The sequence below is a fragment of the Aptenodytes patagonicus genome, chromosome 7 (assembly GCF_965638725.1).
Source record: "Aptenodytes patagonicus chromosome 7, bAptPat1.pri.cur, whole genome shotgun sequence".
NCBI lineage: Eukaryota > Metazoa > Chordata > Aves > Sphenisciformes > Spheniscidae > Aptenodytes > Aptenodytes patagonicus.
Genome location: NC_134955.1, coordinates 60,826,549 through 60,852,020, shown reverse-complemented (window position 1 = coordinate 60,852,020; position 25,472 = coordinate 60,826,549). Strand labels below are relative to the sequence as shown.

At 38.6% G+C, this 25,472-nt stretch overlaps 2 protein-coding genes across 2 annotated transcripts in view; one reads left to right on the top strand and one right to left on the bottom strand.

The window, feature by feature from the left end:
- The first annotated feature begins 10 nt into the window (after positions 1 to 10).
- On the top strand, positions 11 to 22,233 carry MOK (MOK protein kinase). Its single transcript, XM_076343530.1, is given in 14 exon segments — positions 11 to 164; positions 531 to 728; positions 5,198 to 5,252; positions 5,254 to 5,310; positions 7,120 to 7,209; positions 8,820 to 8,890; positions 11,447 to 11,466; positions 11,469 to 11,530; positions 12,040 to 12,080; positions 12,994 to 13,180; positions 15,601 to 15,702; positions 16,527 to 16,638; positions 17,609 to 17,808; positions 17,895 to 22,233. Coding segments are annotated over 14 exon segments (1,383 nt in total). The 3' UTR covers positions 17,929 to 22,233.
- A 1,120-nt stretch (positions 22,234 to 23,353) lies between these two features.
- Positions 23,354 to 25,472, bottom strand: part of WDR20 (WD repeat domain 20) — a 48,197-nt gene continuing 46,078 nt past the window's right edge. Inside the window, exon 3 of the mRNA XM_076345477.1 lies at positions 23,354 to 24,247. Coding sequence (XP_076201592.1) covers positions 24,194 to 24,247 — 54 coding nt within the window. The 3' untranslated portion in view covers positions 23,354 to 24,193. The remainder of the gene's footprint in view (positions 24,248 to 25,472) is intronic.

Below are 25,472 nucleotides of genomic sequence, written 5' to 3'. Positions count from 1 at the left end.
AGGGCCACCGATGCCCGCGCCGGTTTTACGGAGCACTCATCGACGTGGACCGAGGGCCGCACGCGTTAACCCCTTACCAGTGCACGGCTCAACGCCACCGTCCCAGGAAAGACGGGCCCGTGGAGCGCGCGAGGAAGAACCGCTCCACGCAAGCGAAGGCGGAGGTACGAAGGCCGAAGGGCCGCGGCGAAGCGAACGCGCCAGGCCGCCACACGCTCCGTGGCCGAAAGGGACACCCGCCGGCACCCGCCACGCCGGCCCTCGCCCGCCCCGCGCCTCAGCGGGCAGCGGCGCGCAACGGCCCCGCCGGCTGAATGACTGACGGACCCCCGCCGGCCGACGGACCCCGGCCCGCGCCCCGCCCCCCAGCCCGGTCGCAGCTCCGCTCCGGCAGCGGAGCACGCGCAGTGCTCTTAGCGAGCAGAGGCGGGGCAATTAAGGCGGCTGCCCCTGCGTGGTGCCCACTGCGCGTGCGCCACCTCCCTCCCCTCCGGCCGGGCGGCTGCGTGGCCCGGCGTGTCGTGGTGTAGAGGGACGTGACGTGACGTCGCGGGGGCGGGGCCGGAGCCGGAGCCTGGGGCGGGGAGCCGGAGCCTGCGCGGTTGCCAGGGTGACGGGAACACAACATGGCGCGCTGAGGGCTGGGCCGGGAGGTGCTCGGCGGTCGGGAGGGGGCCCGGCCGCTCTCTCGCTCACCCCGAGACCTGCAGGCGAGCGCAGGATGAACAGTAAGGGGGTGCGGGGGAAAGCAGCGGGCCCTGCTCGGTGTGGAGGCCGCGGGCAGAGGGCCCTCCCTCAGGGGCGGCGGGGGCCCGGGCGCCTCTGAGGAGGCCGGCCGTCAGCGGCGACCCTGGCCCGAGGGGGCCGGGGTCCCGGGCCGCGCGGGGAGCACCCGCGCTGAGGTGGTCGTAGGTGCTTTTGTAGTCCCAGGAAACCGCCGTCGCTGCAGCCCGTTGCCAGTTCCTAGATCTCCCTACCGAGACCGCACATGTAAACGCCGGTCTCCCTCTGCATGCCAGTCCTCCTCTTCAACAGGGTGCTAAGAAATCTTTCTCCCACTCCTGTGAAGGAGTAGCCTGTCTGTCTTCTGGTCTCTCTAAGTACTTTCTCAGATCCTACACATCTGGCGTGTTTCTGAATGCAACAATTATGTGTCATGGCCTTGTGACTGTGGCTGAAAGCTGAACTTAATGTTGCTTGCTTAATTTTTTTGGTTATTTCTCTCTTCCCACATGCCTCAATGTCATATTTAAATGTCATGGCTTTTTCTTCCTCAGCATCTCGGCATCTTTGCAACAGAATATCTGCTTTAGGTTTTTATAATATCCTATTTTGACTATTGTAGTGCTATTTTTTCTGTCATTTTGCATTGGATTCTTTAATTCCAAATGATGATTGATTTTCTGTGCTCTCTAGTTACAGTAATACGGGTGTAGTCTTTGAATTCCATCACTTGCCCATAATTTTAATTTACGTTGTTCTTAATTTCCTGGGTCCTGTAGCCTCTTGCACATTAAACTGTCCTTCTATTGACTGATTACCTCTCTGCCATTTTCATGGCCACTTTTCTGGTGTTAGACTAGTTCAGATTGCTACAACTTACTCTTCCTAACCTTTATCTGCCTTTCCGCTAACTGTTCTAAGCCTGAACATCTGTGTGTGCTGAAACAGAGGGGAGGGAAGGAGGAGGTTAGGTAATATCTAGCTTGTTATAGATGCCATGAAAGAATTGCTAACCCATGATTAGGTCTTCTTTATTCTGTAATGTTGTATGCAAGTGTAATTAAGACACTGTCTATTTAATTTCATCCTCAAAGCTTTCAGTCTTAAAATGCTGATAACATTCTGTCATTCTTCATCTTTGAGTACCACAAATTCAGGTAAACTAACAGGTAATTAGTTTTGGTTTGTAGCTGTAGTAAGTTTCGTAGCTTAAAATTGACACGCTTTGACCTGACTGTTCTCTTTCAGTGTGTGTTTGAAATCCGTCATTTTGGTGGGGGCTTTTTTGCCACCTAGTCACTTTTGAAGGATCAGTTATGTGGTACTGAAGTGGATTTTTAGGAATCTCCAGAAATCTTGGCTTGTGGACGCAAATTCAAAATTTGTGTTAAATTGTTAGTACATTTGAAGTTTCAATTATTCTATATAAAGTTTAATGTTATTATTCTTACAATGTCTGAGTTCCTTTCAGCATCTCATTAAACGATAACTAACTTGTCACATGATTGTTCTCATTTTCTCCCTAGGAGAAAAGCTCTCATCTTCAGTGGCCTGTTTTGTTGAGAGTTTACACATTGATTTTATGCATCAAAGAGACATTTCAAATAATGCAATTTTCATTCCTGATTCTGCACTTTATTCAATCCATTGAAATTTTTCAGGTCTCTGCTGTCATTCTTTTCACTGGATGGCTCTCTCTTAAGTGCCGGGTTAAAGCCTCAGTTGTTTGTTATGTGTGGGGTTTTTATTTTGTATATAGAGCACTCTATTGTAAAAAATTAAAATAACAAACCTTACATGCTTACATGAAAATCTTTAGTGTGGTAAGAATGTTTTAAAGTGTGTAAAGAATTAACTCTTCTTACACTATTAGAACTCTTCAGTTTAAAATTTAAAAAAAAATCAAATTATTTTGAGCCCTCCACTGTCACCTGGACTTCTCTTGTAGGAGCAGAATACATGTATAGAAGAAAATATAAACAAATTATATAAACATACACTATCAGACTTCTTAATATATCTAAAAATATTTTCAATAAATTTGTACAGTAATGCTTTCCCTGTGTTTCTCTGCCTAAGTACTTTGGTTCATTAACACCTATGGCTGGTATACCATAGATGTTAAGATCTTATCTTCAGATCATATGATCTGAATTTTTTTTTATGCCAGAGAATCAATTACTTGCATTTAAAAAAAGAAAAATATGGGATTGCCATTTATTAGAATCAAAGAGTAGGTCAACAAATAGCTAATTTTTCTTGTATCTGCCTTGGGTATTTTTTGCCACAGGGACTGGCTCTGACATTATATGAACATATACGTAGCCAGTGTGTATCTGACTGATTGGAGAGTATCAGTTGCTACCAAAAAAATCCATTGACGCTTTTTCTTTGGGATTCTGTAAGAGTGGGATTTAAGTATTCTGAATTTACAATCTCCATCTTATATTTAGCTATTTAGATAGGAAACTAAAACTGAAGGGGGTAGAGAGCACGGTGCAAAGTGTGATTTCTGCCGACAAAGCATGTTACTTGCTCAGTCACGTTGCTTAGTGAACACCGAAGGCTAGGGATCACCTTGCTTAAAGCACTAATTGGCCAGTTATCAAATAACAGCCACATGAATTAAACAGTCTTATGGTCTCTTTCCTATTTTGGAGTCTCTGTTAGAGATTGCCTCCTTTACCCGTAATGATTTTCAAATTCTGTTTCTGCTTTTAAAATAGTTCTATATGTAAATTGTCTGTATAGAGTGCATTAAATGGTGTAATTGATTTTAAATTACTCTGCTTTTTCCTGTTTTCCAAATTTAGATGACCTAATTAGTTAGTTTATGATCCAGCATGATGGATAATGATCAGAAAACCTAAGCAGCAGGTAATAAAAATAAGAAGAGCAACTGACAATTCTCACAGAAGTGCTGCTACTGTATTGGAGAAAGAGGGATTTGCAAGGGGAAGGTTTCTACTAATTAAAATATAAGCATTTGGATTACAAGGAAAGGAAAGACCTTTTTTTTTTTTTTAACAGGAGTAAGTGTCAAAGTTGGGGAGGAGAAAAGAGATGAAGACAACACGAATTGATTGGTAGTTGGGAGACAGCATTACAATGTCCCTGCCTAAGTAACTTTTCCCTCCACGAAATTTCTTGGCAGGCTTTCTCCACTGTGAGGCTGTATTTATACTTGTAAATTAAACATATCTGGAAATCTTCTTGGACACAAAGAGCAACTGGCATGAAATGGCCCACATCTGTGCTAGTAAATTCTCTTATCTTCCAAAACAAGGCAGTAGGACAGAAACTGTTTTAGGAATGACCTTAGAAGGAGTCCTCACATCAGGCTGGGAAGGTGCCTAGGAGAGTGGTGGTTGTCACAGGCCAAATCCATGCCAGGGACTGTTGTCACAGCAACTAATACAGACAACTACACTTCATTGAATTTACAGCTATCAACATAACTTAAGACTCCCACAGTTGTTCTGACTCCCATAAAGCATTGAATATGATAAAAGAGGTTTCCTGCTCTGCCTCCCTCAAAATGACTGGGTTTGGATCTTTCTTAAATAATAAGACTATGTCAAAAGCAACAGCAGCATAAAGCTAACCAGAATTGGGTATTTCTCAGATGAAATTACTGGAAGAATTATCAAGGATAGAATCTGTAGGTGCTAAAAATAAAGGGAAACAGGAGGACAAGGTGGGTGAAGGGAACCACGCAGTGGGATTGGTAAGGAACAGTTAATCGCAAAGCTGAAGGAGAATAAAGGAGGAAAGAAAAGAAATATTGATTCTGAAGGAAATTAGGAAAAGTCTCAGAAATTGATATAAATAAAGCTTTCTTCGTAACCCTTATATTATCTGCTTCATCTCTTAAAATTCTGCAGAACTAGAATTGGCTGATTTTCACATCCTTTTGTTTGGTGCACTTCATTATTAAAGCCAAGTGTTATTTTTGGCCTAGTGCAATACTAATATCTGAATTTGATATGGGAATAAAGCTTTAAAATCAGCAACTGCTTTGCTTACAAAAAAAAAAAAAGGCAAACAAAAACCAAGCAAAAAACATCCAACCCAAAACCCCCAAAAACACCCCACCAAAACAACCAAAAAACCTGTGTTGGAACAACGACAAGACACACTTGCTATTCAAGATAATTTTACGTTTTCAGTACAGTGTAAATAAAGGATTTTTTTGGTGAAAGAAGCAAAGAATAAGTTCAGGTATGAGGTGCTAATGTGCTGCAGCAGAAAAAAGTTATGAAGTGCTGTGTGCAGAGGCATCATGTCTCTGAGCAAGGAGGTAGTAGTTTATTGTCTAAGATATATATATAAATATCTTATGTGTTAACAAAAAACCCTTTTATTTAAAAATTTTCCATTAGTCAGGATTTAACAAATCAAGTGTGGCTTGATATGCAGTCTTCATAACAATTTCTATTTTAAACATACTGAAACAGTATATTTTTGTTTTGAGAATATAAACCAGTTGGTAAGGTAGGAGAGGGAACATTTTCTGACGTTCTGAAGACAGAGTCGTAGGCATGGAAAGTACTATGCATGTAAACACAGGAAGCAACATTTTGAAAGGTATGCATAATTAATCATACTACTACAGAAGATCTTCTTTAAATTCAGTGGGGAAATGTGAAATTAAGACTAAGTGAAGTTTTTTGAATACACATGTATTTAAAAGGTTTGCATGTAGTACAGAAAGGGAACTCTGCTGCTGATTATGCAGGACCTTCCCATTTGGCATTGGGGTTATTTCCCTGAGTACTCTAATTGATGTCATCCACTGTACTAAATGCTGCCTGGCCACTGGGTCGAGGGTGAAACGAGAAGAATGAGGACTAAATAGTTGATTTCTGCCTCTCCAAGTGCACTGAATATACTTGTGCTGTTTTTCTTTTTACTGTAAATAATGATAGGAGGAGTAAATGTGTCAGTCCTCCCCCTGGACAATACTTTTTTCAGTCTTACTTTAAATACTGTTTTAATGTGAGGTAAAAATACTGTATTTATCCTTAGTTGATGTATAGCATTAGTTCTACTTCATATTTGCATTTATATTTAGTTACATCCATCAGCAAGACGCTATATGGTCACAAAATAGGTGCTTTGTATTAGTTAGGAAAATAGAGGAGAGGGCTGTGTGGAAATAGACATAGACTTGACATTCTCCTCCAAATATATAGGTGTCAAACAATGCCTTTTGGGTCACGGACTTTGTATTCTCAGTTAAATATATTAAGTTCCTAGTGAAATCAGTGGGAGTGACACATTTGTACATACGAAGTAAAATGGGACATTTTGCTCTTAGGTGAGATTTCACAATGTAACTCAGAGCTTCAAAGACTGTAAGTTTAAAAAAAAAAAGAGAACTCAAATATCTTCAAGTAACGTGGCTTCTGATTCTCTGTTGTGTTGTTAGAGAACTGTTGGTCCATTTATACGTTATCTACAACTGACCAAATGGTCCAATTTATGATCAAAAGAGTATTTAAACTAACCACTTAACTATATCAAGGGCAGATGGTATACGCTTCAGTGGTAGGGCATAACGATAGGGCATAACAAGCAGACTCTTTTTCATGTAGCATGTTTCAAACATCTTTTAGGCCTTTAACCCTTTGATAAATTGACTGACATTCTTTTAATGAAATGAACTCTTTTAGCAACAGATAACAGTGTTTTAAAGAGAACCTGCTCGTACAAGGTATTTCTTCTAGTTTCAAATTGGAAAATACTGTTTTGGTGTTTAGCTTTAAGTTATACTGTGAAAAGGCGTATGTGTCCTCTTCTGATCCGTTAAATAGCGTGCAAAGCAATTTGTTTCCTGCTTCCTCCCCAGAGTTTCTGTAGCATGTAGTTTTGTTGTTTATTAAAGTCTAGGAGGGCAACATAATAATTAAACAATAGTTGAATAGTGTCTATTTTGCATGTAAGAGGTTACCATCAAAACTTAATTTTAAGTGTTAAATTTGGCAAGGCTAGATTGTCACTTTCAGCATCATGCTGAGCACTAGTTGGAATGTATGCTACACCAGTGCAGAATAAACAGTATCATGCATACTATTATGCAACACAAAATTCCTCCCAGATAGCTCCTTGGCATGGTAACTGATGTCTGGAGCACAATACATTACTACTTATCTTGTTGGGGTAAGTCCAGCCACTCCACACTGCAAGAAGGAATAAAGCCATTCTCCTGATTACTGGTTTGCTCTATAAAGAAACAAAGCAGGCAAACAATTTATCAGGTCCTGCATTTGCAAGTTCAATTACAGACTAAAGTGGAGTAGATTCTGACAGCCTCATGGCAGGGAAGAAAGACAATTACAATCCAGTCCCTGATTGCAAGTCAGTCTTCCTCTTTTCTTTTTAATTCAACATTAGTATGGAACAAGTGAATAATCTGAGAGAAATACAAGTGCTAAGGAGGCTGAGTCCGCATCCTAATAGCCTTATGTTACATGAAGTTGCGTTGTAAGTATGGTGCATTCATGTCTTGCTTCCTTATGCCTTTATTTGAACGATATTCAGTAACTTTTGGGTCTAGAAGCAACCCGTAGGCACTTAACCAGCTTTTTATTCCAACAGAAAGAAAAAAACCAATGAATTTGTCAAATTCTGAAGCCTTCATGCCTTTTCTGTTAAGATAATCCGATGTAACTCTCGCTTTCTCTGGCTCTCTTGCAGCAGACCAAAAATATTTCAACATCAGTATTAAAATTACAGACTAGATATATTTTAAGCATAGCTAAACTTCATCTCATAATATGTAATACTTGCTGGTGATTGCAAGCCATGTCCCATATCTAGTGAATGCTTTAGCTGCACAACATCATGTCTACTGTAGATAGTATTTTGGTAAGGCACACTCAGAGCTTATCTGCTGGAATAGGCTCTGGTACTTCAAGGATCTTGGTTTGACTTGCCAGTTTGAACTAGGGATCCAAGCAAAGTATTTGGCAGTATCATTTCATAGGCAACTTTACAGACACCCCTTTGCAAATAATAGAAGTTTAGACCTCTGAATTAGGCAGCAGTGGAGCTATGAATTTGGAAAGAGATCAGTCAGTGATGAAGTTGGGTTCCTTAGCCTCATTAGGCACTTAAGTGTCTTCTGGGGACATGTTCTGTCTCACAAAGAGATCAGCGTTTATGACAGCATTTACTCCATTACTGTGCGTTACACTTCATCACTATGCTACAGCAGACATATACTTCATTATTCCAATACTTGACACAAAACTTGTTGACTGCTCTAAAATATTTTTTTCTTGCTCTTCAGGCTGTCTTATTCCTCTGCTGAAGGCTCTGGTACTATACTGTTATTGACAGGCCCGTTTTCTACAAATATATGGAAAGCCGGTAATCGTGTCAGCAACTTAGCTTTCTGGAATTCTCAGCTTCAGCTGCCGTGTTGTTAACGAAGTGTAATCCAGATGGCCAGCCAGCTCGCCTAGCTCTTTCACAGTCTGTCTCCAAACTGAATTGCAGATTGTACCGTCAACCTTTTGCTGTCTGGGTTAATGGAACATTGCAGAGGGGATGTACTTTAATGCAATTATCTTATCAGAAAAACTGAAGACCTAAAGACGTCTGCCTCTGCAGGGCAGTGAAATGGAAAAGAAAGTGTCAGATGTGTTATCATATCGTGATAATACTTAAAACTGCTGTTGTCAGCAAAACACAGATTCCAGTCAGGTACTCATTTCCATGCAATAGAACACTACTGGTGACCTAACTAGAAAGTATTTTCTTCTATGGTGTAATGGCTTTCCTATCTTTTATTGTAAGATTGTATCAGTTAATTTACTGGAAATTTCTTGATACAGAATAGTGTGATATGCCCAGAAAACATGCCTTCAAATAACTTCATGGAGTAAATCAGTTAACTTTTGCAATGGACACTTTGGATAGTATAAAACTAAAACTATGATACCTCAGACCCCCAGTTGAAAAACTTCTATGAGAAAGTATCAATTAAAAATGAAAATGTCCATTTTAATACTGGTTAAACTAAGTACTTTTTTCTACGCTGTGTACAAATCAACATTTCTGGCTTAAAGTCTCCGTATTTGTTTCTTCAGTGATAAAAAAGCTGGCTCTCTTTCACTGATATGTGAACTTATGGACATGAATATTTATGAGCTGATAAAAGGTATGTAGCATATGCTTAAGAAACACACAAACCCTTCTTGTATAGATCACAAAGTGGACTTAATTATTTTTCACTTGGTTGTTCACCATTACATAGTATAAAATTCATAGGGAAATTTTGTGCCATACTACTTTACTCTTTATTTCTTTCCAGTGCAATATAGCCACTTGTTTAAGGCATGGATGCATGCAGAAGGTTTCTAATGAGTCAGGTCAGTGGTCATCTATTTCTACAGTCAAACTTTACATGAAAACAGGGAAACAACCTTGACTGCGAAACACAAAATAATTGCTTTATGTAACAAAAAGTACAACTTAAATAGGTTCTGTGTTAGGTCAGGACTGTAATCATGTAACAAGAAAATTATTCCCATTTGTTTCAAAAACTACCGAAACAAAGAATAATGATTTTCAGTTTTTATATCTAGTAAAAATGCCTTTCACCAAGTTTTCTCTATAAAATAACATTGTTCCCTAAAACCGCCTATATTTAAAAATCCTGGAGCTGTTTGTTGAAGCAGATGGGAGACCGTAAAGCTTAAGGAAGAGTTCCTACAAAAAAGTTTACAACAAAAGCTGATTTAAAACCAGATCTCATATAGACACCAAAGGAGTTGGATACAGCAAATGAAGGGGCACTTACGTATAATTCAATATTAAAAGAGGATTTTTTTCTGAATAATTAAAAATTTGTAATGTCTTAACAGTTGGGAGAGTCATTTAAATAACTGAGCATGCAACTGTCATTCAGTGTACTAGAATAGATAAACGACTTGCTCCCAAACATTACGTTAGTGACACTGAGTATTCAGATCTCTAACAGAAGGAGTAACCCTGTTCCTGACCTAGATAAGAATTTGAGGTTAAAACACAGTTGTTTGCTGATCACTGAAGCAGACATGAATATTTGCTGGTTTTAATAGGACATTTTATTTTTCCGGGATAAATCTGTTAAGTTGTAAAGTCAGAGTAATAGCATATAGGAAGGAGTCCTCGTTGGATAGTAAGTTAGTCCAGTGCATTAAAAACAATCTTGCATCTTCTCCTTCCAGGAAAGATACTGTACTTCAGTTATGAAAGATCAGAATATTTAGGTTTGTTCTTTAACTGCCTTTTTTTTACCTCAGAGTATTCACTTTCATTTGGTTACATTTCTCAGTCTTTCTCTCATTCTTCATGTGAAAAAGCCTGCTATATTAAGTATTCTATACAGATGGAAATTAGTCTAATAGTTTCAGTATGTTCTGCTATGTTTTTTTTATTTTAAAATACATAATGTATAGTGGTATCACAAGTTATTTAATAACTGAAAAACAGTCTTGCCTTTTCTTTAACCCAGAACAGTTTGGTCATTTAAAGCGATGAAAAAAATACGGCTCAGAGAGAGGTGGGGAAGATGCCTCAAGCGAAAACAATTGTAGCCTCAAGTGCTGCTGCCTTATGATTCGCTTCATTACTTCCAACTAAGGTTTCTCTAATGATAAATCTGGAAGTAGAAAAGCATCTGCTCCAGATTTTACTAGTGACCTGTAATGGAAAAACAATTGAGCATGACTTCTTTTTATGAAGGCCTGTTTTTTTAAATACTAATAATAATCTGAGTTGGTTTGAATAGCTGCATTTTATAAAATCTTTCCTACTATAATGACAAAAATCCCGATGTTGAAAACACCATTTGTCTCTACTGGGGTAACAATACTACAGTTCCTGATGTAAACGGTACTCCGTTTCAAGGGCTTTGTTCTCTAATCCTGCTCAGCGGATTATGTGGCTGACTGGAGGAGTGCTGTAATCAGTTAGGAACACAAGTCCCGCTGGCTGCGAGGACTTGCAGCCCTCAATGAGTTAGTGTCCTGATAATCTCCCTCCTCCTCCCCAGCCAATTACTCATACTACTGTCATCAGGCAGATCAGTACCTGCTTTGTTTTTCAAAAATGTGATCATTTCTGCCTCCGTTGATGACATTGCAGCCTTACATAAAGGCATTACAGCAAGATTAAAAGGCCTTTGGAGCCTATAAAAGAAAAAAGCTGAGTAGTTACTGAATGGCTCTGAAAAAATAACAGATATATTTTATAACTGTCATGATTGCGCAATGGCAATAGCAAGCTAAACTACATTGGTTAACCTTTAATTTGCAAGTCAAATGTGAATCACGGTCATTTAAGCATTGCAGTAATTTGAGGTGATTGATACGAATCTTGAACCTTAAGGACAGTTACTTTGTTTAGAGAGGGAATTAGATGTTTAGAAGTGAAATATTGCAGTTCTCTTAGAACTTGGGGAAACAGGTACTGCAAGAAAAACATGCAGTAAAAGCTAAGGCAGATTACAGACTATTGAATTGACAGTTGTTAGCTGAGCTATTCTGGTGCATACTGAAATCTAAATTATGTCTGAAGTTGAGTGGAAAATGGATTACAAAGCTAGCTATAAATGACAGAAATAGTATAATTGAAAAAGGTAATATCAATGCACTATTGGAAGCTGAAGGTAATTTTTTTGTACTCTGTTGTTTGCTAAAAAGGACTTGTGCAACTTGAAATTTAATTCTAGGAAGGAGAAAGCCATTACCTGGGAAGAAAAAAAAAAAAAGAACCACATGTACCAGTTATGCAAATCTCTTGATTGCATACATAGGTAAGAGACCTGGCTCAGCAACAGCTTTACAGTAAACGTATCATACATTTATTTCAGGGTCATCTCTAAGCAGAGACATACAATTGTCTGGGGCAGCAGACTGCTGCAGGGAGGAAAAAGGCCATTGCCCAGATGCATCTTTGCCTGTAGCAGAGCCCTGGAAGGCAGCAAGCAGGCAGCCCATGCTGCTGCCAGCACCCCGAAGGAGCTCTAGTACCTGCTGCAGGAAGCCCTCCTGGGAGGGGGTGGCCCTTGCAATCCTTTGGTAACCCTGGTGAGAGCAAAAGCAGAAAGCCTGGCCTCCCCTTCCTGGACTTGCCCTTTCCCCATTCCCATACCTGTAGCTGTTGTCTCACCGTGGTGGCAAAATTCAATTTTTTTACTATGCTGTTGATAAGTTTGAAGAAAGCGTTAGTTTCTTGAAGTATTTTTTTACAGATAACTGGAAGCACTGATAATGTTTCTCTTTTTACTGATCTCTTCTCTCTGGTGTGTTTATATTGGTACAGAGATGGGATATTTCAGAGAGATGTGAAACCAGAAAACATTAATAAAGGTAATTAATTTTACGTGAGAATATTTAACTGAGAGTGAAGTATATCAGTATTTTTCTCTTTAGTCTGAGAAGGTAATGCTTCTTCATGAATAAAAGTAGAGTTTTAAAAAAAATCTATAGATAGTTACTTCTAATACCGTATTCCTGATCTAGAGGAATGAACAGGCAAGTTTGTTCTTGGCTAAAACCTGAAATGAATTGGATGCATTACAACCTGCATGTGTTCCAATCTAAAAACCTGTTCTTTATCCTCTATTAATTTCTGTTTTCCGAGAAACAAGCGATAGCGTTCAGTTCTGCAGCCCTCTTTCTACATTCAATTCCTACATTTAGTGGAAGTTATTCATACAAAAGGGAGCAGAAGGTGTTAGCTTTCAGAAGATTTCTTCATTAAAATCTATTCTCCTGACAGTTTCAGAATGTTATTTTGCTAATGTCTGAAAAGCGAGGATTTCAAAATTCATTTTATGAAATTTTATTTTCTGGAGATAAATTTTTCTTTTAAGTCTTAGAAGTACACAGGAGAAGCCATTCCAAGGAGAAGCCCAAGCCACCTGTTACATCACTGCTCAACACAAGAACTCTAAGAAACTAACTTAATCCAGATGTCCTATTTAGCAGTCTTCCCTTCAGTAATAGTCCATATGCTTTTCAATTAACTCAGCTCTTTCTTTTAATGATGTACAGAATGGTATTTGCACATATTATGGGACACATATCTTCGAGCCTGGAGCTACTTGCTATTTAAATGCAGTTTTACTGCTATTACAATACTACCCCTGGGATTTCTGAAAGTTTATTCTTAAAGTAATCTGTGATTTCTTTTATGATGACTACTTCACACGTTTAAGGAGAATCTTGGCTTGAATATTTCAGTGTTTCTAATTTGTCAAAATACTTTATTTGTTTTTGCAGCAGAATACCCTGAGGTTAGGAGATTCTGGATCTCGTAGGAGTGTCTGTTCTAAGCAGCCACATACAGAACATATCTCTACACGCTGGTACTGAGCACCTGAATGCTTACTTACAAATGGCCACTATAGTTACAAAATTGATATATGGGGTGCTGGCTGTGTTTTCTATGAAATCACAAGGTACAGTGTTCAGTGGAGGGTCTTGCTTATTATTAATCCAGAAAATCAAAGGCAAATAACTCAAGTAAGGAGCACGTGGTATGGGTAATATGATCTTTGTTTCCATGGTTTTGTGGAAGCTTCTTCTGTGATTAATCTGCAGGGTTCATCAGGCAGTAATCCTGCCTTGTCTGGCACTCTCTTCACCCTATGGCACGTTAGTAATAAAGCAGTGGGATGTTCAAGATCAACAAATACTATTTACAAGTAAAATAACATTTTTGAACAGTTGGTTGTTTTGTTGGTTGTTTGGTTTTTGGTTTTTTGGTTTGGTTTTTTTTTTCCTATTGGCTTCATATTTGAGTTTGGTAAAAATGTGTTTTCTCTGCTTTATCTCTGAAGAGACTATGGCTCATTTCCTGTGATGAACATTGCTAACTACCCTCAATCTTCTTCATGCACTTGATGGTAAAATGTTTGCCTCTTTTTTTTACTTACTATTCTGCAAAACCGGAGGAGATTAGAGAAGACACTCCCTCTGATTCACTACTTTGATTTATAATATAGCGTGTTTAAGACCCTTGTGCCAGGACCTTATGTCGTGGAATATTTTGAAGTCGGATTCTGATGAAGGAAGAGTTCAGGAAAACCCGGATTAAAGTCCTTTGAGCTTTTCGATGATGATGAAACTATAACTCAAAAAAATTGTCACCGGTCTTCAAGAAAAAAGGAAAAATAACCACCATGAGTATTTCTCCAATATCTTTGTGCCCTAGCAACAGCAGCAGTTCTTTATTCTCCTCCCACACTGCTGTCTCTGATATGCAACCAGGAGTGATAACATTTGCTTTGCTTCTTTCCTCCTCCTCCACATGGCAAGTGCAGCTGCTGCCATCACCATCACATTAAATGACAACCCTTATGCTTTGCCTGCTAACTCATAGAAACAGTTCTACTTCGGTCAGAAAACTGTTAACAGAAAAATCCCAAATGTGGCAGTTCTCCTGCAAAGTAAATTGGGACCTAAAGCTTTAAAAATACCGTGTTTTTCCATTTCAATTTGAATCAGGTGGGCTTTGAAGTTTGGCAAGAAAATTACATGCTGCAAACTTAGGTTTTCTTAGGGCAAAAAACCTTACAGATATTTCCTCATAATTTTAGCTTAATGTAACAAACTTCATTCTTTGCAACCACTGCACATTTTCAGAGACCTGATAGATGTGCTCAGAGAGAAATGAGGGATGGTTACTGGAAATTACCGAATTAAAAAAGATACAGCCTTGCCAAGATAAAGGAAGTTATGGGCAGGTTTGTTTCTTTTTAAGCGCAGTTTGCAGTTTTTGCTGTTGAACATTTGCGTAAGCCTTTATGCTTTACACCACATTGTGTAAGAATTGTTAGTCTTTTACTCAGCCATGCTTATCTTTCAAATCTTGGTCTCCCTCTTTCCGTTCCTTATAAATCATGGTTCCTGGATTACATTTTTCTGTGGATTGCACAGTTGTTCTTCCCTAAGTTATAGCTTTACATTTAGAGACAGGACATTTTTGTAGTGCACACAAAAGCTACTCCCAACTGCTTGTCTTGATACAGCTGCACAACATGAATCGGATCTCTTTTCTCTCCTTCCCCTACTCAAAGCTTTGTAAAGACATTCAGAGAAGTGTGCAGCCAGCTGTTTGACTGAATTTGCAAACAGTTAAAAGAAGTTTCCTCCTTCTACAAAGAGGGCTGAATGTATCGCTTTCACGAATCATGTGGTGCTACTGAAGTGTTTCTTAAATTATAAGCCCAAGGAAATGCTCTGCTAACATGGGAAAAGGCAACGTGCAAGAAACAAATGGTAGTGGACCTAACTCGTGAAGTCAGATTGCTCCATCGATAACAATGTTTTCAAGGACTCTATGCAAGTTTTATATTAACTGAGGATCAAGCTCAGGAATGCAGTTCAAATTACCATCTTTCCAGTATTGCTGCTTGCAAAGAACCTGAGTGTTAGGAATGGAATGTTTCTTATAAATATATACTTTTATGTGCATACACAACAAGAGGGACTGCTTGACTCTGCTGTCTTAAAATGAGGAAAGCACATTGTCTTCTGGGGTCTGCCACTTCACTAGAAGAAAACACAATCCCACATCCATTGCCTTTCACCAGGAGGGATGTTCTCTTTACATATTTTACCCCAAACCTGCGAGGAGAGGGCAACTACAGGTTTCTGTTTAATAACCCAAACTACTCTTTCCATCCAACATGCAGTTGTATTAATCTGCTCCTCACATGTTATCTTTCAGTTGCTGGTTGGTATTAAACTGTCCACAAATGAATAATTCTAAAATGTATCTTCCTCGTAAATGAAAATTTTTTAACTGAAGTGGCAGCTATGCCACTTAAACTAGTTTGTGTCTTCTCTAGTGCTAATACTATCTCTTACTTTGCAGTTTTCAGCCTCTCTTTCCTGGATCTGATGAGCTGGGCCAAATTTCAAAAATCCATGACGTTATAGGCACTCCTGCTAACAAAACTCTCAACAAGTTCAAGCAGTAAGTATGCACTCCCATAGTTATTAATCTCACTGTTTAAATATCCACAATATAACTGTACAACTGTGTGCAATTTCTGCTCAGGGAACCACCACAAAAATCTAATACTGTTGTGACGGCTGCTGACCAAAGAGCAGTGTCTTCTATCCCTACCCAGAGATAGTCACGCATTCGTGATCCTTGTAGGCAGAGGAGAGGAAATCTGAGCCTACATCAATCTTATCTGGCCTTTTATTCCCATGGTATCTTTAAGGCCAATGACATAATTTGTTAGGAGAGAAAACACTTTTTTCCAAGTGTTACTTACTTGTCCCTAATAAATGATTACCTAAATCAGATGAGAATAATTTTTTTCAGTAAATTGTAATTCTTTCTGAATGTGCATGAATAACTGTTCTCAACTTGCTTAACACAGGTCAAGAACTGGTGAGTTTTGATTTCCCCTTTAAAAAAGGAAAAGGAATCCCTCCTCTTGTGCACAATTTGTCTCCCAAGGGCTTCTCTCTCCTCTATGTCATGTTAAAATATGATCCTGATGAGAGAATTGCTGCCCATCAAGCATTACAGCACCCTTATTTTTAAGAACTCTGGCAAGTGACTTCAAATCACTTCAGTCTTGAAGACTAAAATTAAAAAGTGGGGGGAGCGCTGCGTGCTTACTATTTAAAGTGGACTGGAATAAAGTTTGTTTACAGTGCTAGTACTTAGCCTGCAATACAATGAACGCAATTCAGTCAACATAATTCTTTGCATTGAGTCCAAACTTCACCTAAAGCACAACTGATGCTTTTCTCTTTTTTTTCTTTTTTCCCCAAACTTTTTAGGGCAGCTGATACACAAGCTTTGGCCATGCACAAAAAATTAAGGTTACTAGGAAATACAGCAGGGCAAGTACCTCTGCATTTGTGGCAAATTTCAAAGGAAAGTCAAAGACAGGTAATACTTAAGCAGAGGAATTGTCAGCCCATTTAGAGAAAGTAATTTGTGACACTGAGCTTGTTAGCTAGAAACAAATGTTTTCCTTAAGCTGATTACTTGGTTTGATTCAGTCTGCCTAAACACTGATCTGTATTGGGCCTGATGCAGTTCCACCCCCCGCAAGCCCTGAAAATCATGAGTTAGAATTTAGAAGCTGTGATACCACATAATCCCTTCAGTAAACGGTTGTAGTAGTTGCTATTACTTAGAGGGACAGTTCCACATTTTCTTAAAATATCTTGATCCTCGTCTTTTGCTGTCTGCCTTTGAGTTAAAAAGTTGTACAGATGAAGTTGTAGCAGAGTCAGAAAGTGTGTTTGTGCCTTTTCAGGCCTTCAGTCTACATTTTGAACAAATAATTTTTATTTTTTTAAAAACTTAATTATCCTGTATTTAGATGATATCTGGGAAAATCCTACACTTATATTTGACACTGGCAATAAAAAAATTAAAATCTGATTAAAAATTCCGGCAAACTAAAAATTTGTTTATATTCAAGCTATGTGAAGAATACTCAACATGTTCACTCTTAAGGGTTTGCTGTATCTGCAAGGTGAGATAGAAGTTAGTACTACATGAAAAACTCTCAAATACAGGTTTTTCTCAAAAAAACAAATTACAGTAGCAAAAATAATTATAAATTATTTTCTGCTGTGCATTTAACCTTGAAAGCATGAACTCTCCTTCCATAGCAGCAGCCACTTTTTCCACCAACTTAGTTCTGGGGTTCATCATTGTGGGCTTTGTAAGAAGTTCCTTCAGGAAAAATTGCAAGAAACATCAAGTGAGGTAGTAATTTGTAAAAAAGAATTAGCTGAAGTACTGTTTGGCTGTTATTTTTTTTCTGATTATTTGGATTTTCTCTTTTAATTGTATTCCTTAAGATGTTCTCAGAAAGAAATTGGATCTTGTTTATTTATTTTCAAAGCCTTCTCTTAGGAAAGTCCAGGAAAAAACAAAACAACAACACGGACCTCCTCGTGGAGAATTACCAAAATTAAATCTTTCTGGAGCAGCCAAATTGACTTCCAGTCCTACTCCTACATTGCTTTCAGTTTTCCAAGCACCTAAGGAAAGTGGTGAAACCCCTGTGTTACAGTCTGTTAGATTATTGGATCAAGTATCGAGGTATAGACTCTAACTTGCCCATTAAAGTGTAATAGCAAAATGTGTTTTACAGAGCGTATTTCAAACTTCTATTGTTTCCTCAACAGTCTGAGAAACAGAAGTCTTCCCCTTACCGGCTAATGAACGAAGAGGAGGAGGTTACTGACCACCTTGTAAAGTATTTGGAGTGTGAGGAAAAGCATGACTGTGCCGTGAGAGCGAGCCAATCATGCTTCCGTTGTTAGAGATGTAACAAGAACAGCAGTGCCTTATTTTGTGTTTCTCTGGTAATTTGTAGGAAAACCCCACAAGGTTATGAAGGGCTGCTTACCTACCGTTTTGGTATTCTCTTCCTGAAGGGTATCAATATTTAATGAAGCATTGCTCGGGCAGAGCTTAGAGAGTGCTCTATTGAACCTTCTAAGTGTTTTTTCCTTTTAGAACCTGATGGAGGAGGAGGTTAGTTAAAAATAGCATGAAAGGATTCTTTGAGCTTCAGTAGTAGGAATGGAATGTTATCGACAAAATACAAGTTTTCATATTATATTATAAATGACAGTTAACTTTTGCATCTTTTTTTTAGTTTTCAGTCAAGTCTGGAAAGTATTCACCTCCTGCGTTCAGTAACTTCAACCTCAAGTTGTACTGAGAATGTGCAGATTACGCAATCATATGAGATACTTGATTTTGATGCAGTTTCTGTAACTGCTGAATATTTTTATTTAACTATAATCTAGCTAAACGCTAAAGCAACTTTTTATCTGATTCAAAAGCAAATAAAATTTAGTCATAGTTTTCTTCAAGCCATTGATCTGAATATTAATCAGAAGTTTTTACAGTGACTGATATCGCAGCTAGTTGCTTAAAAGAGCAGTAAAGGCATATATCTTATCACGTTTCAGAAATTTTGCACACAGATCATCAGTAACAATATAATGTTACTGTTTCCTAGTGCTGTAAAAGGCAGCATTTTTATCTTACTAGGAAAGAGTAGTTATTGCCATTCGATACCATTGATTTCAAAACTCCTGAGATCTCCTAAAAATTTGCAGTAATTAATTTGCAATACTTAAATTTGGCAATATGTTATGAAACAGCTTTGCTATTTAAAAAACAAATGAGTTTGTGCAAGTCATACTTAGCTGGGGGTTTAAAAATCTTCTGCCGACCAAGTATGCATGCAAGACAGGTTTTGCAAATAACTTTTTTTGGTTTAATAGTTCTAAAAGTTATTCTGCTCATAATTGGGAAATGATCAGCTTTTTTTCCAGTAACCAAACACCTCTGGGACTGCTGCTGCTGTTCCAAATTTTCTGTGCAACAAAAAAGCGAAAACCAAGCAATGAGAGGGCAGGCAAGGGGCACGTATTAGAAGTCACTGCTGTGCATGAGGCACTGTGAAAAAACGCACCGGGTAGCAGATCACGTTGAAGTTACTAAGCCAACCCTTAAGCACCAATCTGAGATTGATGCTCTAAATCCAGACAAACTATTTATTCTAATCAGTTGAGATGCAGCTCAAACAATGCAGTAAAATACACGTTAACATAAAGATTTTATAAAAATATTAGTCATCTAGAAGAAAAGTTACGCCCATTATGCTCTCAGCTCTCCTCCTGAGATTTTATTAGGCTATGCGTTTGTGAAAATAACCAACCTTCTCACTCAATTAGAGGTTTTCCAGTAGGTGGCTTTTTTGTTGTGTTATTTTGGTTGGTTGGTTGTTTTTTTAAGAATCGGCATCTCAACACTTGTAGGGTTCTCTCGTGACTGCCTTAGATCCTGTTCCTTGTTCTACCATTCAGCTTCTGGATAACTTCGAGCATGCCCAAATTCCACATTGTAGCTTTCCAGTGTGGGGAAGCTCACGAGACTCAAGTTCTTCATTAATCCTTTTGAGATCTACTGCTTAAAAGCACTTGTCTATCTTATGTTTCTCTTCATGTTTTGAAGAAGGTATTATTTTCACATACTGTACTGAGGATCAACATGACATTTACTAGCAGATTTTTAAAAATGTGAAAGTATTAGCAGACTAAATGTTTGTGGTGCATACCGTGGGAGTCATTTTTTGGTATTGATTCAAGTTTGGCTATCCAAGTTGAATATCTTGCACCTGCATCATGGCCTCCTGTACCTTTGCTCATTTCATCCCGCTTCTTCATAGCAAACTTTTGGAATCTCAAAAGCAAGAATGGAAAAACATCCCAGCCCCGGCAAGAATTCTTGTAAAATAAGGCTATGGCACACGAACGAGGCTCTGCAGGGAAACCTGTATTGCTGCTGCTCGTCCTAGGTATGCCAGAGGAATAGCAGATTTCTCTTACTAGGATGGAACAAATACATAGGCAGAGTTTTAGCAGAGGAAGTGTTCTGCACCAGTAGAGTGAGTAGATCATAAGAAAGGGAGAATTAAACAGCGGAACATAATGGTATATATAGCTAACTGCTCTTTCTCATTTTATTGAAACTCATACTGGATGGACGCTCTCTTTCCTCCAGTTGTAAGCAGAAAATATGCTCCCGCCCGTGGTATCTCAAAGGGCCGTGGGGGGTACATAAAGACAGAGTGACTGGCTGAGTTTTACTGCTCTCTTACAGCTGATCATCTCCCCACTTTGTCATGCTTTCATGTGAGCAGCTCATACCGATAGAACAGAGAGAGAACTTCAGCAATAAGGCAATCCAATATTTGTTTCAATACCTAGCATAGGTTTATACATATAAAAATATATATAAAATAAATACATACAAACCTAGCATAGGTTTATATATACATATAAAAGAAAGGTGTGATGCTAAGCTTAGGAAATGGAATTAAGGACTGCAGCTCTACAGGCAACACAGCGTAACAGTAACCTCCGACTTCTTACCTTTGGAACGCCGAGCAAAAGGTGCCATGAGCTCATCCTGTGTTTTTTCCAGAGAGGAAGATGGTGAGTTGCTTGGTGCTAATATATTTGGAGTTGAGCATGGTGTGCAGCAGTAAAAATGATGGTCTAAAAATAGGTAACTTCTTGTATCTGAGGGATCTTGCTCGCCGCAGTTATTAACTTCTTACAAGAGTAAAAAAAAAAAAAAAAAGGCAAATCCTACTACCCACCTTTGACTGATCATTCAGACTCAGAGCTCTCTTACCTAGCGTTATACAGTAGGCCGAGGCTCATATTATCAAGAGTATGTTCCTGATGGAGATATGTTAATTGTATTGGTAGCTTCCTGTAATCTTTTTCTGGAAACCTCAAACCACAGGTGCTGAAGTTTAAATATTTCAACATTTCAACTAAAACAAACAAAAAAAATTCCTCGGATCGTGTACGCACAAGATACTTTCCTGTTTTCAAAAGCGTTATTGCAACTGTTTGCTTCTGTAATTAATATATCAGGTAGGTAATTATTCATACACCAGGGAAATGGTGGGCTTTTTGAAAAAGATGAAGTCAGAATTTTGGTAAGTTTTAACTTGGCGAGAAAAGGCTATCAGAGTAATATCTTGTATGTTACCAGTAATTCTCTCTCTCATACGCTGTATCTGGGGCTGTCAGGCTGTTATAATGGAAAAGGCAATTTCACATTCAGCAGATCGGTTTTGCTATGAAAATTGGAAATTTGAAGTGAAGGACCACATTGGAATGTTTTCTTCATTTATTTTATGCTTTCAAGTGGATCTTACACAGTTTGGCACATACGGTGCTTCACGGGTATTTATTTCATAACAAGTTCTTTGCTGTTGTACTTCTGGAGACAACTTACACTTCTCTGGCTGTTGGATTAGTAGGCAAACTTGAGTTTTCCCACCTGCTTTATAGTTAAAATACACTCAACTTTAAACTACAAACTGGCAAGTATTGTTTCTACCCTCATTCTTCCAGCTAAAATTCCATACCGAGATGATCTGTGTTCCACTCACTTTTAAATTTTTTTTAACATAGTAGGAAAAAGTTATTTATTAAGAGCTGTATCTATAGTAGCAAACTCTAAGTTCTTTCCAGGTAAGTTATTAGTATCCCTTTTCTTCCTAAAATAATTTTCTTCCATATGGAATAAAGGGTGGGATGGGCAGTTCAAGCTTCTAGATGATTGCCTAGTAGTAAAGAAGAGGCTGAAAAAAGAAAAACCACATCCGCTCCTTGTGTGCTGTTTAACTGTGATCTATAGCAGGGACGTACTCTGCAAACGGATATGCAAGTACCTGCTATTATTACCCCCATGTTGGATACCGCGGGCCTTTCCGTACTGGTTTTGTGTTTTTCCAGCCGAAGGAAAAAAATCTTATAAAGTTATTACATACTTTCTGAACTGCTTCATTTTGACTCAGACCGTATGAAGCACTTGTATAAAAGAAGTCTACAGGGAGATAACTACACTTGTTTTCAGTGACGAGGTTTACCTGTATTTTAACAGTTAAACCCACTATGTTAATAAAACAAAACTGCTGAACAATAATCCTGCTCAGTTTCAGTATTTTCCCCATTCCTCATATTTTAGAAGAACGTAAGTAGATAAGAATTGTAAAGTACAGCTCCATCTTTAATAAAGTAGAAATCTAAATGCCAGCTTATAAATGCATCTGGCAGTTTTCTACACGCTAGCTGCATTACAAGAATAAGACTGGTTAGAAGTAGCTACTGCAGTTGTTTCTCCCCAAGTTTTCATTCATTTCCGGAAAAAAGTTAACTTCTCATGCCTGAAAATGTCTAAAGTTTACTTGCAATTTAAAAAATCTACCCAGCTTTATGGTTGGGAGAGCAGGAAGGGCATCAGTGTGATGTACGCTCAGATACAGCGCGTGCATACTCGGGCGAGTCCCACGTTCCCAGGCTAGCGGCCTCCGTTCCGCTCTGCCCGCCTGATGCCCGGCTGCAAGGTTCAGCAAAAGCCTCACTGTGACTAGTGCCACGCAGGGTAAAGGGAAAGATGGGGCGGATACTGCTGTCGTTCTGGGGCTTGACATGGCGCAACATCTCTTGGGGGTTTTTTTGATCTTTGCAAGAACTATTGAAAACAATTTGAGTGTTCTGTTGCTGACCGATTAAAAATAACGTGCGTTCAGACAAGCAGCATTAAACCATACAAATAGATGGATGCGTCTATCTCCCTAACACTTGCCAGTTTAAGAGCGCTGAATTATAAATGAGGTGCCTGATTTAAGACAAACAAGTTGTCTCAGAAACGCATCTACTCCAATACGTTGACCTAATTTTAAATTGCCAAGTCAGAACGTGTACATCCACTGCCGCTGGATCTTTCACTTCACAACTCCCAAGACGGACGTACGGGACTCTCTGATTACAAAATCCTTACCCCACAAAGTTGTCTGTCTGCAAGATTTCCACTGTATGACGTATTTAGAGATAAACCATTAAGACCGAGAACAGAACAATGTTACTTCACTTTCCTAATTGAAACTCAACTATATTAAATACGAAGCGATGTTCTAGATGAGATATTTTTGAAAGGAATTTGTTCTACAAAGTTTAGATGATATTTCTGTACCAAACATTTAATTCAACAAAGGATTGATTACATCAAAAGTGATCGAATTTGAACAGAAAGTAAACAAAAATGCATATTCAAGATAGTTTAATGTGTATTTTCTGAATTAGAAATATCACTTTCTTAAATGAATGAGAATTTCTAGTGTAATGATCCATTACTCCCCTCCCCATCACTGAATTACATTATTTATACATATAATACAGAGCCGATTGCAGTTGGAAACAACAATATTAAAATAAATGTTTAATAGATACAAAGGATCTTTTCTCCACAACACAGTTTTTCTGGTGCCTGGACACCAATTTTAAAGTAATTCTCTATTAGCATTAAACTATTTAAGTGCAAAACAATTTTGTTTTAAAAATCTATGATTGCAGCATCCATCTTCCTGAATAACGTTTTGAAGCCAGAAAGTAATGACTTTCATTTTCCATGAGTGCATTCCAGGCTGTCTTCTAGCCATCTCTGGTTAAAAAAATCAGTGCAAAATAAACAATGGTGAAGTACTAGTTTAACCATTGAACTTACTTGAATTTAAGAAACATACTTTATTTTACACTATATATATATAGCTCTTATTTATATATTTATAGAGAGAGATTAAATTACACTGGACTCGAAAAGTATAAAGAAAACCAAAAATGTTACTGTTTTTTCCTGCAGCACCAAAGGAAGCTTTTTTTTCCCAAATGGAAACTCTTCCTTGGGTGAGCAGCCTAGCAGTATTAGCTGTAATAAGAACTCATTACATTATTCCTTTGCAAATTACTATGTGATTCACATAATTCCATGTTTACGCTCTGCCACATTATAATTTGTGATGCTCTGTGCCTGAAGAACAGCTCCTGGTTCCACTGTCATTACTTCTTGTCCTGTGTTCAGAGATTTGCTAGCAGTAGTGTGATGGCTATACTACAGTTCCACTTGGAGAATTGGCCTGGTTTTGGGATGACAATAAACCCTGCAAACAAAGCAGTTTACATTAATCCAGCAAGAGAACCTGACATTAATTTTATAAAGTTCTTAGCCTGAAGCTAAAATGAGTACAGTTTATTTTTACCAGCACTCGCTTACTTTAGACATCAGCACCTTCTTTCCTACAAAAGGATCTAAGCCACTATTGTATCAGTCAAGCAGCACACAAAAGAGCTTTCAGTAAGTAAGAGCGTGTGCGTTTATGACACACGATGAATCTGATGCCAGCATTTGATTTAATCTACCTTGCATCTGGAGTCATTGTGAACTGTGAAACTTCAAAAATCATACACCAAAAAAGCGATCAGCATTTTATTAGGATAGCAACAAACCAACCTATTCCAGTATTAACACGTTTCACCCCTAACCTGATACAGGGAAACGCTCAACCTCTTAGATGCTATCGAATATTACAAGCTTTGAATAGAAAAATAGATTATCTAACCAAATACTTATTTTGGTAATTTTAAAAGAGAGAATGAAACGCTAAGCAAGAGTTCAGTAAAGATTTCCCATTACAATTTAAGCTTGCATTCAGGAAAACTTTTTTACTCGTTTACTCGTTTAACTACATCGCCATTCAAATAAAATGAGACTTACTTCATTTCAGACATAATCCTGCAACTGCGCGGCGCCCCTTGCTAGACAGAGGCTACTGTTCCGGATTAAGGCAAGTGTACCTTACAGACAGATATCAATGGATAGATTCCATTTCAGATTTACGTACAGTAGCCCCTTTTTAATCATTCACATAAAAGTAACTGTGTATCAGACTGACGTAGGAAAAGCTTACTATCAAAATACTGTTTAGTCTTCTTGCAAGGTCATTATTTAGTTATAACAAGTGCCAGCAGGCTGAGGAGCACAACGGCAGCTAAGCTGGAAGCACAGCAATGAATATCACTGTGCAACTCCTTACTATGTAGGCATGATAAAGCCTCTTAAACAGCTACCGGCTTAGGTAGCTTACCTCAAAATCAAGATCCTGTGACTCAGATCCATCAAACCAGACAAGCTCAGGCAGCAATTAGCACACAATGTAGAATTAGGTCACATCTTCAGAATCTACAGGAGCTCTTTCTTACTTGGATCCAAGCACTGAAAGGTCACAACTGATGGAAGAAAACCCTGACCATAGACGGAAGAGGTGGAAGGAGGGCTGGACTGGCTGGACTGGCTGGATTCAAGTCAGCAAGTTTCTACTAAAACCA